Below are 13319 nucleotides of genomic sequence, written 5' to 3'. Positions count from 1 at the left end.
TGATATGTGGTTAAGTGTCAAGGAAGGTTTAAGTTTGGAAGCTGATGAATAAATTCAACAGCATGTGACTCCTATGTTCTTAGAGAAAAAGAAAAAGGACTTAGGGTGGGTATGATTTTCTATCTTCCCTGGTGATCTTTCCTCCTTTTAGAGGCAGCACTTCAATTTCCCATTGAAAATCCAACCTCTTAATTTCACCTCATGTGGATAATGTGGGCCCACCCCAGGTAGCAATGCAGGTCTGACCAATAATGGGCGCTAGATTGCAGCTTTCATGAGGACAGTCTCTTTCTGCGGGGGCTGCTGAAATAAGCATGAACCTGATGCCATTGGGGGCTACCACGTGGAAACTGAGGATGATGCCAGCACAGAGGAGAAGAGAGCTAAGTGATGGAGGGAGGCAGACTCCTGATGACATCATGTGAACTCCTGGATGCCGCCATACCTAAAGCCAGCCACCCAGCGTCTTCTCTTACATGAGCCAAAGACTTCTATTGTGTGATTAACCCAGTTTTAATTGGGTTTTCTGTCCTTTGGTGCCAAGAGAATCCTGGCTGATAAAATAGCCCTGCTACTGAGAACTCCAATCAACAGGCTCAGCTACTGAGTCAGTCCTGGCAGGAGGCAGGTGGGAAGCTCCACCCTCCAGGCAATCTGTGATTTCTCCTGCTGCACCAGTCAGCACTTACACCTGGGTGAGCAGCCCTCCCCTGCCCAGGCCTCTGCCTACTTCCAGCTGCAGCCCGCCCACCTGCTCTGCACAGCACAGGACATGGGTCTCAGCTTCCATGCCAGCTCTGAGTCCACTTTCATTCTCTTTAGGAGTAGAGCCTGGCTCTGAATCCCAGTGTTCTTGTGGGGCTGCTCTCTTTAAAGGCTGAATGTGGCTGGGCTGAGTGGTTCATGCCTGTAAATCCCAGCACTTTGGGAGGCTGAGGCAAGTGGATCACTTGAGGTCAGGAGTTTGAGACCAGCCTGGCCAACATGGCAAAACCCATCTCTACTGAAAATACGAAAATTAGCTGGGCATGGTGGTATGTGCCTGTAGTCCCAGCAACTCAGGAGGTTGAGGCAGGAGAACTGCTTGAACCCAGGGGGTAGAGTTTGCCGTGAGCTGAGATCAGGCCACTGCACTCCAGCCTGGGTGACAAAGCGAGACTGTCTCTAAATAAATAAACAAATAAATAAAGGCTGAATTCTCTGTTCACCTCTCCTTCCCCTGCTGGCTGGGGACCCGCTTTAAAGCTGACCCTCTTGGAACTCTCATGGCTACCGTGCCTGTACCTACCTGAGTGAGGACTCTGCCCACAGACTATACTCACTGCATCCCACCCAACGGAAAGCACCCTCTGGCCATTGGCAGTGGCCTAGACCAAGCCTGAGGCCCACAGCTCAGGAAGCTTCCCATGCAATGGGGTCAGTCCCCTTTCCACCAGTTGCCCTGCTAAGATGCCTGTCATACTTCCGGGGCCCCACAGTGCCCAGACCCTGCCATGGGGCAGAGCCATCAGGCCGCACTGACTCAGGTGACCAAATGAAGGTTACATCTTTGACTTCCAAGTCATTGACATGTTTGGTCTTGGTTTGTATCAGATCCAAACAAACCAAGTGTAAAAAAACAATTTTGAGAGAATTAGGAATGTTTAAATATGAAGTGGGTATCAGAGCATGATAATTAATTACGGCCACGCACGATAGTGCCATCAAGGTTACAGAAAAATAAACAAATAAACGTCTTTTTTTGTTAGAGATGTATACTGAAGGATTTATGAGTGAAATAGTGTGATAGCTACAATTTACTTTCAAATGTTAAGGGGATACATGAAACAACAATAGCAGAATATTGGTAATTATTGAAGCAGGTGATGGATACACGCCTCATTACTAAACTAATCTCTTCACTTTTACATTCATTTGAAAGCTTCTTTCCAGAAAAAGGCATTGCTGAAAATGCAAATGGTCATAGGATGAGTTGAGTCCACCTAAAGTGCACCCCAAGAGCACTGACACCCTAATCCAGGCCACCACCATCTTCAGCGAGGCTGTTCTTAGCTAGGCTGTTCTATGCCTTGAGCCTCCTCTCTCGGGGCTCCCTCTGCCCCCTGATCTATTCTCCAAATCAACCAGAGTAGTCTTTTAAATTCCTCAGTCAGGACCGGGCACGGTGGCTCACGCCTGTAATCCCAGCACTTTGGGAAGCTGAGGCGGGAGGATGACTTGAGGTCAAGAGTTTGAGACCAGCCTGTCTCTACAAAAAATAAAAAAACTAGCTGTGTGTGGTGTGCACACCTGGAGTCCCAGCTACTTGGGAGGCTGAGGTGGGAGGAACGCTTGAGCCCAGGAGGTCGAGGCTGCAGTGAGCCATGATCACGCCACTGCACTCCAGCCTGGGCAACAGAGAGAGACTGTCTAGAAAAACAAACAAACAAACAAACAAACATCCTCCATCAGATCATGTCACCCTGCTAACAAGCCTCCGGCGATGACACTAATAGCTGACCCTTGTACAGAGGGCAGGAGGCCAAGGAATGATTCAGAGCACTTTACACACATTCACTGGACAATATCCCATTTTTCAGATAAAGCTGAGGTATACAGATGTGACGTAACCTGCCCCAGGCCACATGGTCTCAGATGGGCTGGCTCTGACCATACTATATTCTGCCTGTCTCCGAATCAGATCCAAACCTGCTGGCCCACAGGATCTGGTCCCCACCTCCCTATCGGACCTCTCATGACACTCCTTGTTCCCCATGCTCCAGCCACTTGGCGAAACCACAGTCCTCAAACTCCTGCCGCAGGGCCTTTACTCCTGCCGCAGGGCCTTTGCTCCTGCCGCAGGGCCTTTGCTCCTGCTGTGCCCTGTGGGGAATGCCCTTCCCACAGATGCCCCATGGCTGCTCCTGGTCATCACTGAGCTCGGGGAAGGCCTCTGGCCACCAGGCTCCAAGCAGCCCAGCCTCCTCCTCCCTGTGGCCCTCATTCACTGTCCTGTGTTATTGTCTTCAGAACACTTAGTGTGACCTGAAATCACATTATTCGTTGTATCCTTGTTTATTGTCCCTTCCCCAACAGAGGGGACAGGGCCTTGTCTATTTGTTCACCACTGTACCCTCAGCACTGAGACTCATGTGGTCCCCTATGTAGTCACCAGCCACGTGTGGCTACTTAAAACTAAAATTAATTAATTACAATGTAAAGTGCAGTCAGTGTCTCAGTGGCACTAGCTGCTTGTGAAATTCTCAACAGCCACCTGTGTCTAGTGATTACTGTACCAAACAGGGCAGATACAGGACATGTCTACCATCACAGAAAGTTCTAGCAAGCAGCGGTGGCCTACACCAGCGGTCCCCAACCTTTTGGGCACCAGGGACTGGTTTTGTGGAAGATAATTTTCCCATGGATGGTGGCAGGGGTGGGGATGGTTTTGGGATGAAACTGTTCCATCTCAGATCATCAGGCATTAGATTCTCATAAGGAGCGTGCAGCCTAGATCCTTCGCATGTGCAATTCCCAGTAGGGTTCCCATGCCTATGAGAATCTCACGCCGCTGCTGATCTGACAGGAGGCAGAGCTCAGGCGGTCATGCTGGCTCATCCGGTGCTCACCTCCTACTGTGCAGTCTGGTTCCTAACAGGCCACAGACTGGTACTGGTCTGTGGCCTGGCGGCTGGGGACCCCTGGCCTAGACCACATGACATGTCACAGAAACATGCCCCTGGGGAAATGTAGCACTCATTTATCAAAAACAATTTAACGAGTGCCTTTCTGTATATAAAATATACCCTGGGTGCCTGTCCTGGCTGGATGCTCACTGCTGTCCCACTTCCTGGTGTGACCAGGCTGGAGGCGGCACTTGTGTGGTGACGCTGTGGGTGATGATGGGGATGGTGTGCTTATCTGTACTGTCACACATAACTAACATGACTATTATAAAGGCAAACAGATGGACCATGGGGAGCTGCTGGAAGCCCACTTTTTGGATGAGTTATTACCTACTATAGAAGGGAGACTATCGGTTTCTTCCTCCCAACAGATGCCACGCTGCAGGAGAAGCAGTGCTGTGAAAAACCAGAGAAAGACAAGCGGACCTCAAATTTCCCTTCCCGGCTTTGTCTCTTACCACCTGCTAGCTGGGCAAGTCACTTAATCTGGGGAACACCAAAAGATATGACACACATGTTATCACATCCTCCTGAGCCCACGGCAGACGTGGCTGATCAATCATCACACCCTTTCCTCGATGAACCAGAAAGAAGGTTCCAGATCTTTCTCAGGACGGCACTCCAGCAAGCTGTTTCCCATCCGAGTTGGCAAAAGAGACACAGCCGATTTGCCATCTGGGATCTCACTGTCCTAAGTTCTGGCTTCTTCGTCTATAAGATGGGAAATACCACCACCTGCCTCATAGGATCACTGGGGGTTAATTGAGATGATTCATTTGTTCAGTTATTCATTCATGCATTGAATATTTACTGAGTGCCCACAGGGTGCCTATACGTGCCTGATACCTGCGGCATTCAATAAATGGCAGCTGTCACAAGTAGAGGCATCTGTGTGCTGCCTTCTGTGCACTGCTGTAGTGGTGGTGCAGCCTCCACGTCCTCACTTCACCTCTCCCATCCCTCTCCTCTGGCCCAGCTGACACTTACAGCATCACCAAGTTAGGGGGAAAGGAGCCCATAAATGCTAGCATGAGGATTTCACAGGCAGCACATTTCCCAATAAAAGAGACTCCCCTTTTTCTAGTCCCTTCCTTTCTTCCGTTCTAAATAAGCCCTGGTTGGATTAGCTGCCCACATTTAACTTTTCTTCTTCAGATTCCCATACACAAAACACTGTATTAACAAGCCTTGTCTACCAGGCCGAGCTATATTTCCTATAAACTCTCATTTTATCTCCTCTAAAACACACAGTAATAGCATCCTCTGGAGAATATTAAATCAAACCAACCTGCAGCTGCATTTGTTTGCGCTTTTCTGCTCCTGGTAAATTCTGGCAACAGATGGGTGTGTGTTACATAAGCGGTGCCCTGGCAGGAACCACAGTCCTCCACACTCCACCCTGGGTGTGGAAAGACCTCGGCTCTCAAATCCCTGCAGCCAACAGCTCCCCCAAGCACCCATGATGACACCCCATGCTCCTGAGGGACTCTTAAGACCCTGTGCCTTTTTAAACAATTCTATAAGCACAAGGAAGGCTGAGCATAGGTTAAAGAAGAAAGGCAGGCCCTGGCCAAAAGGGATGAAGCTTATCTTTGTTGTAATCCTGCACATAAAATCTGCTTTCCTTGCCCTGAGATATATATTCAGTGACAGGGCCGAGCTGCAGGGCACAGGCGCGGGCAGCTGGCATTGTTCCATTGCCCATTCCAGAAGAGGGTGCCGATGGCCACCTGCCAGGAAGCACTGAGTGGGACTTGGAATGAGAGGACCTGACCCCAGATGCTCCTAGTGTGCCATGGCTATGTGGGCTGGGGCTGCATTCCGGGGTCTGAGGGTCAGCCTCTGAGCACACAAGAGGCCAGGGCTGGCAAGCGGAGACATGCCCAGAGAAATTTCCGCAAGTTCCCAGTGGCTTGGCCTTCTTTTTCTCAAGTTTAAACTTCAGATGTTTGTTTAAAAACAAACAAGCAAACAAACAACCTCAACGATCAGAAATCAGAGAAAGCTCTGGGCAGCACTGTGCGTACACACAGCTGGCTGGGGCTGCCTGTCCTGTTAGTTTGCTGACTCGAGGTGCCTCGCAACTGACAGGTGCTCACGACGTGATCACTAGGTGAATGGACAGCCGGTGGGTGGCAGAACTAGCAAGAAGCAGCTCAGGAAGGGAGGATGGGAAGGAGGGAGGGAGGAAGGGAGGAAGGGAGGACTGCCTCTCTGGGACTAGGTTCCCCGCTCTGCCTCCAACCTGCCATGTGGTCTCGTGCAAGCCACCTAGCCTCTCCTATCCTCTCATCTGGATATCAGTAAGGATAACGCAACTGCTTATGGATTATTAGGAACATGAGCTCATTCATTCATTCATTCATTCATCAACCACGTATTTCTCCTTTCACTAGGGCAGGGGTGGAGATGACTCTTAAGAGGTCCATGGTGGCCTGGGAACGTAGCCATAAATTCTGGTCAGGAGATGGTGGAACATGTTCATGAGGTCCCAGAGAAGCGCAAGGGGCAGGGGGCAGGGGGCAGGGGGCAGGGTTGGCTTCCTGGAGAAAGTGACGTCTGTGTTTCCAGGAATATCACGCAGAGACGGGCATTCTGAGTTGAGTGAGATGGGGGTGGAGGGGGGACAGGGATAAAGGTATCACTACTATGTTCACGGGATGGAAAGCCAGGGCAGCCTGCATTCTGACAAGAGAGAGGCAAGGCCTGGCGTGAGGGGATTAGGAGGCTCTGATGTCACACTCAGGGGGTTGACCTTGATCCTCTGGGCCAAGGGGAAGCTCTGAGGGTTTGAAGCGGCAGAGATGTGTGATTGGATCTCCCTGGTGGCTGCTGGAGACAGACTGAAGGGAGCGATTAGGAGGCTGTGTTCTTTCACACCTCCATGCCTGTGAACATGCAGGGCCCTCCACCCAGGATACACTTTCTCCTTTCCTGCCTCGGCTGACTGCCATTGTCCTTTGCCATCACAGCTCAGGTGTGTGTTCCTTCAAGAACCTTCCCTGATCTCTCCCAGCCTGAGGCGGGCTCCTTTCTCCACACTCCACGCAGTCTAGGGCAGGCTAGTTCCAGCCCAAAGAAGAGTTTTGTTTGAATTGTATAGTGGTTTAAAAAGAACTTAAATTAGCTACTGACATTTACACATAAGGAAGGCTCATGTCAAAACTCAGATATCCAGCTCACTGGGCATGTTGGGAAGATCTAGCAGAACTGGCTGGTATTCTACAAAGCAACACTTAGTTGAAGCTGAAAAGTGGCCTTCCTTTTCCCTGGGGCATGGGCTTGCCAGTCTGCCATAGTCCCCACCACTCCCTAATGTCTCTAGCAAGACTGAAGGTGAGGCTCCATTCCTATTTATAATCTCACTTGAACGATCGCTTCCCTTACAGATTTGAAAGGAAAGTACAACTCTTGCCCCTATGTCTACCATAAGAGGGGCAGATAGGCCAAGTGAATTCCTGTCCTTCCTCACTATTTAGTTCCCTGATAGAACTATGAGTGCATGAAAAACAGCCCAGAGAAGGAAGGAAAGGGTGTGGGCACAGGCAGCAGCATGAGGGTAGATAGTGTGAGGTTAGAAAGGAGGGTGTGGATCCTGCAACCGGAGGTGGTGGGTCCAAAGGTAGCAAGTTACCTCAATTGATCACAGTCAGTTACAGATCTAACTCCTTTTTCCATTCTATCGCCCCTTCTCATTACTGTACTTGACTAGTCTTTTAAAAAATAAAAAATAGAACCAGAGGGGCACAATAGTCAGAGGTTAAAAGCCTGGCTAGACACAGTGAGGTCCACAGAACAGGAAGATTGGGATGCCTGGGAGCTGGCTAGACCTACAGAATCTCAGGCCCTGCTCCAGACCTGCTGAATTAGAACCTGCATTTTAGCAAGATCCCACAGATGAGTCAGTGCAAGTTAACATTTGAGAAGTGAAGGCTAAGAGAAAGGGCCTGGCGTCCAAATGCAGGCGTTCACATTCTCATTCTGACACTGACTGGCTGTGACTTGGGGCAAGTTACATAACCTCTCTGTGTCTGTTTCCTTATCTGTAAAACTGAGTCTCAGCTTACATTTTTCCAGTTCCCCCAAGGGTGGCCTGATACCACCTCCCAACGCCAGCAGCCAGAAGCTCTGTCCCTGGGGGCTATGAGAATGCAGTGTGAACCTACCAGCAGCCTCTTGCTGCACACACGAGGCCAGCAGGGCTTCCGTGTATCCATTTTGCAACTTTAGGAGTCAGGCTATTGGCAAACTGCTAAGTGCTTCCGTGCCCAGTGGGGAACCAGCGCCTGTTACTTACGCCATCAGCCGTCCAGTAATTCCGAACCTTGATCTTGGCCAGACGGAAGTCCCCCAGCTGTCTTGTGTTTCGAATAACAAAAAACAGCTGGAGTGGTGGGTGGAAGGGGCAGGTCCACGGGGAGGAGTCTTTCTTGCCCTAGAAGGCCAGCAAGAGAAGGAAATCATTAGGCACATTTCTGCCTCTCCCCAAAGTAAAATGGCAGTGGCTCTTTGGCTCACGAAAACCAGGAGAGGCCTGGTGAGGGCTCAGGGCAGACAGCCAGGCCACCCCGTTGCCATCACCCAGGCTGGGGACTCAGATCACCCCGTCTGGACAGCACTTCACAGCAGGCTACTGACCCCATCCCACCCCCTGCACAAAGCTGCCACACGGACCCCTCTGATCCGCCAACCAGACGGAATTTAAAATGCAGTGGGCTTTATTTTCATCAACTTAATCGGCTTTGAGGAGAGCGCTGGGGGAGGGGAAAGACGCTAGAGAGAAGGATGGGATGCTATTTGATTAACCTGGCAAACAGAGCCTTTGATTTTCTTTTGTAAAACCCTGACGAATTTTTAAAATTTTAAAATAGAAAAGAAAGAAAGCTACTGGCTCAGGCGTTGGTTGGGCCAGGGCCAGGGCACTGAGCCCTGGGATTTATTCTGTTCCTTTCAGGGTTTCCAAGCTTGGAGGCTTCAGTTTGCAGACTCCCCCCGATGGAGGCCCCAGGGGCAGGTGAACAGAGACACCTTGCTGTCATTCTCATTCACACCGACAAAATTGCATGTCATGAGTGCTTTGGGTACAGATGGAAAAACCCAAACCAGGGGACTTTTCTCAGCCCCAGCCGCCTCCTCTTGGCTTTCTACAATACCTATTCACTCTCCATTGGGACAAAACTCACAGCTGCTCCCAAACGCATCCACGCTGGCTCGACCCAGTGCCTTGGCACAGGCTGGGCCTCTGCTTGCTTGCAATTCTCTTCCTAACCTTCTCAATCTGGGGAATTCAGCTAAATCCAAGTGCCCTCGGCTACTTGCAGTCCCCAAGCTTGGTGCCTACCTCGGTGTCCCACGATCATCTCTTTTCACGTCCATGTCATGCCCCCATTCAGCCGTGAGCTCAAGGGAAGGGATTGTGTCTGGTTATTCCAGAATCCTAGGCTTTTAGTATAGTTCCTTGGCACATGGAAGATGCCAAAAAAAAAAAAAAACAAAAAAAACAACAAAACCCTTTGTGTAATAAATAAATGACTACATGAATGCACACACATGGAGTGTGCCTCCTAATGTCTGCCCTTTCATTAAAGCTTTAGGGAGGAGACTGTAGGCCAGGCACTATGGCTTATGTCTGTAATCCCAGCACTTTGGGAGGTGGAGGCAGGTGGATCACCTGAGGTCAGGAGTTCGAGACCAGCCCTGGCCAACACAGAGAAACCCTGTCTCTACTAATAATGCAAAAATTAGCTGGGCGTGGTGGTGCATGCCTGTAATCCCAGCTACTCAGGAGGCGGAGGCAGGAGAATAGCTTGAACTCGTGAGGTGGATGTTGCAGTGGGCTGAGATCGTGCCATTGAACTCCAAACTCCGTCTCCAGGAAAAAACAAACAAACAAACAAACAAACAGAGAAGAGACTGTAAGCTGGGTCTGGCTTACACAGGTATTTGTTTGGTTCATCCAGTGTAAACAACAACAACAACAACAAAGCAAACACAAATTCATTGCCAACATTTAAAAATGGGGAGATTCAGAGGTGCAGTGGCTCATGCCTTTAATCCCAGTGACTTGGGAGGCTGAGGCAGGAGGATCACTTGAGGCCAGGAGTTAGAGACCAGCCTAAGTAATATAGAGAGATCTTGTCTCTACAAAAAAATTTTAAAAATTAGCAGGATGCGGCAGTGTTTACCTATAGTTCTGGCTACTCAGGAGGCTGAAGTGGTAGGATCGCTTGAGCCCAGGAGTTTGGTACCACTGCACTCCAGCCTGGGCAACACAGTGAGACCCTGTCTCTAAGAAAAAAAAAAAAAAAAAGAAATAAGGGCTGGGTGCAGTGGCTCATACCTGTAATCCCAGCACTTTGAGAGGCCGAGGCGGGTGGATCATTTGAGGTCAGGAGTTCGAGACCAGCCTGGCCAACGTAGTGAAACCCCGTCTCTACTAAAAGAAAAAAAAAAAATACAAAATTTAGTTGGGCATGGTGGCGGGCCTCTAATTCCAGCTACTGGGGAGGCTGAGGCAGGAGAATCGCTTGAACCCGGAAGGTGGAGGCTGCAGTGAGCCAAGATGGCACCACTGCACTCCAGCCTGGGTGATGAAGTGAGACTCTGTCTCAAAAAAAGGTGGTGGTGGAGGGGGGAGATTTCTCCAAACAGCCAGATTTCTGACCCCTCTGCAGACTCGGAAGACATGGCAGCTCAGGAGCCCTGATGGCCGTTTCCTGGAGCCAAGAGTGTGCAGCCCTTGAAGCCCGCCATTTCCCAGGGCCCCAGGGTCCCCACCACTCCCTACTGCTTCACATCCACCTTGCTTCCCTTTTCTGCCCTGGCCTGGCCCCTGCAGGCATTGAGTCTGCAGTCCTTGTTTAGGGGCTGAGCAGCAGCAGCAAGTCCCATCTGCCAATAAGCAACCTCCGCAGGCCTGACACTGGCTGAGTTGTCCCTTTTATCTCAAAGGGGCATCACCCTGCATTTGAGAACATCTCAACAGACTCCCCGTCACCAGGAACGTGCCTGCTACTTGACAGAGCCAGGGAGGGAGGATTGGCTGATCTGGGGTTTTATCGGCCCCCAGGAGATGGAAGGCCCAGGCTCCAGCTGCGGAGGAGGACAAAGGGGACTTGTTTCGGTGACAATGGTGCCTTTCAGGAGGGAGGAGGTGGCTTTTGTTAAGGGGGAACGATGAGTTCAAGGGGTTCTGACTTATTCTGGCAAGTTTCTCCAGCTCTACAAGAACTTCTAGCGCTCTGGGCAGCTGCGAGGGGTCAAGAAACCACATCCCCAAATCCAGCGGGTGAGTCTCATTCCTTTGCTGAGTGGGGGCCTAAAATGGGGCACTGTGGCTGCCCGACAAAGGAAGAGACTGATGGCTGACCCTTAGATGTGGGCTAGGGGACTGTAATTGATTTCCCTTCACATTTCTGTCAGCAGGAGGAATAACAGGAGGGCTAAGCGGGAATTGTGGTGTTCAAAGTCAAAGAACATTAACCTGTGGATAACTCTGGGCCTCATTAGCAACCCAGCCTTCTGATGTTTTCTCTCCACACACAGGATCTCAGAGAGAAAGGCTGATGGGAAGCTGCCCAGGGCTGACCTGGCACATGCTGGGAAAACCCCTCGGTGCCAGGGCAGGAGGCAGAGTGTCTGCAGCTCCTCCCTCCCCAACACAGGGGGTAAGGAATACAGCAGAACGGGAATCGGGCGCCTTCATGCTGCTGTTACCGCCCTTGGTTCATGGCTTCTTTCACTTGGAAACCCCAGGAGGTGGGCATTGCTGTAACGCATGTGCTACTGACCAAAACAGGCCAAAGCTCAGCGAGGGGTGGGATCACCTAAGGTTGTGCAGCACCTACGTGGTGGAGTGAGGATCCGAACCTCCATCTTTCATGCATTAATTCATTCTGTCTCTGGATCCCCCTAGAAGCAGACCCTGAGGCAAGGATCCACATGTAAGTAGCTTATTTAGACAGAGCAGAAAATATCAATGGGAGAGTGAAGAAGTGAGACAAGGCAGGGAAGGTGGCTCATAAAGGGTATGTTTTCAAGACAGCTGCTCCTGTGGGCAACTGGAGCTTAATCCCCCCAGGGAATCTGGGAGCCAGGGTGGAACAGGCCTCAGAGTGACTGCACCAATGGGGCCCGGGAGTTGGGGTATAAATACCAACTCCCAATGTTGGTTGAGTGCTGCTCCTGGGGGGCTTCTATTTCTCTCTGTATGGGAGGTAAAGCGGGCCCTGGAGGCCACAGAAAGAATCCTCCAGGAAAGAAATCTCAGTGCTGCCATTCAGAAAAGCAGTCAGCATGCCCTGAAGTGCTAGGGCAAAAGGGTGGAAGCAGGCACTGACATATCTACTCCATAACTTGCCCAACAAACACTGTACAGGGTCCCTCCTAGGGGACTGATGCTGAGCCAGACCCGGGGCATGTACAAGGAAACCTGACCCACCAGGTCCTAGCAGCTCTGTGCTATGAGGGAAGGCAAACAGGTAATGTTTCCAAGAAAAAAAAAAAATCAAGTAGGGACACATTCTAGGAAAAAAATAAGAGAGAATTATTAATGGCCCATGGAACAGCTATTTTAGAATGAATGGTTAAAGAAGGCTTCTCTGAGCAGGTAACTTTCTAACTCCTAAACCAAAGGTGGCTTTTTAACTCCAGCATTAACATAACACTGAATAGCAACCCGCAGGGAGATACTGCGCTGCCCTCAGAAGTAGCTCCAATTTAATAAATTATTGCATTAAAAAGGAACAAACTATTGACACACACAACAATTTGGAAGGATGTCAAGGGCATTAAGCTGAGTGAAAAAAGCGAGTCTCAGAAAGGTTACCAACTCTGGTAATGACATAAATGCTACATAAATTGGCTGGGCGCAGTGGCTCACGCCTGTAATCCCAGCACTTTGAGAGGCCGAGGTGGGCGGATCACGAGGTCAGGAGTTTGAGACCAGCCGGGCCAACATAGTGAAACCCTGTCTCTACTAAAAATACAAAAATTAGCCGGGTGTGGTGGTGCCGCCTGTAGTCCCAGCCACTTGGGAGGATGAGGCAGAAGAATCGCTCGAACCCGCGAGGTGGAGGTTGCAGTGAGCTGAGATCACCCCACCGCACACCAGCCTGGGCGACAGTGTGAGACTTCGTCTCAAAAAAAAAAAAAAATGCTATGTAAATGGTATGATTCCATTTACGTAGCATTCTTGAAATGACAAAATGTAGGTAGAGGAACAGATCAGTGGTTTCCATTGTCAGGACTGGGCATGGGGAAGTGTGGCTGTACAAGAGGAGCCCAAGGGAACTCCTTGGTGGTGATGGAACTGCTCTGTATCTCAAATGTCTGTATCTTTAGAAAGAAATCTACATATGTGATAACACTGCATAGAACTATATACATGTACACACAAGTGAATGTATGAAGGTCTGTACATTATACCAATGTCAAGGTCCTGGTTTTGATTATGTACTACAGTTACATAGAATTTACCACGGGGGAAAGCTGGGTAAAGGTGTGTAAAATTTCTCTGTCCTTTTTTTTTTTTAATCGAGATATAATTCACATAGCATAAAGTTCGCCATTTTAAAGTGTTCAGTTCACTGGTGTTTTAGCATATTCACAAGGTTTTTCAACCATTACCATTATCTTCTTCCAGTACATTTTCAC

At 49.9% G+C, this 13319-nt stretch overlaps 1 protein-coding gene across 21 annotated transcripts in view; it reads right to left on the bottom strand.

The window, feature by feature from the left end:
- The window catches only part of KATNIP (katanin interacting protein), a 232361-nt gene that overhangs the window by 51089 nt on the left and 167953 nt on the right, over positions 1 to 13319 (bottom strand). For all 21 annotated transcript variants that reach the window (XM_063699554.1, XM_063699555.1, XM_063699556.1 and 18 more), the window contains one exon: positions 7963 to 8100. In XM_063699554.1, coding sequence (XP_063555624.1) covers positions 7963 to 8100 — 138 coding nt within the window. The remainder of the gene's footprint in view (positions 1 to 7962; positions 8101 to 13319) is intronic.

This window comes from Gorilla gorilla, chromosome 18 (assembly GCF_029281585.2).
Source record: "Gorilla gorilla gorilla isolate KB3781 chromosome 18, NHGRI_mGorGor1-v2.1_pri, whole genome shotgun sequence".
Lineage (NCBI taxonomy): Eukaryota > Metazoa > Chordata > Mammalia > Primates > Hominidae > Gorilla > Gorilla gorilla.
The sequence above is the reverse complement of the archived record's forward strand: the minus strand, read 5'-3'. Positions and strand labels throughout refer to the sequence as shown.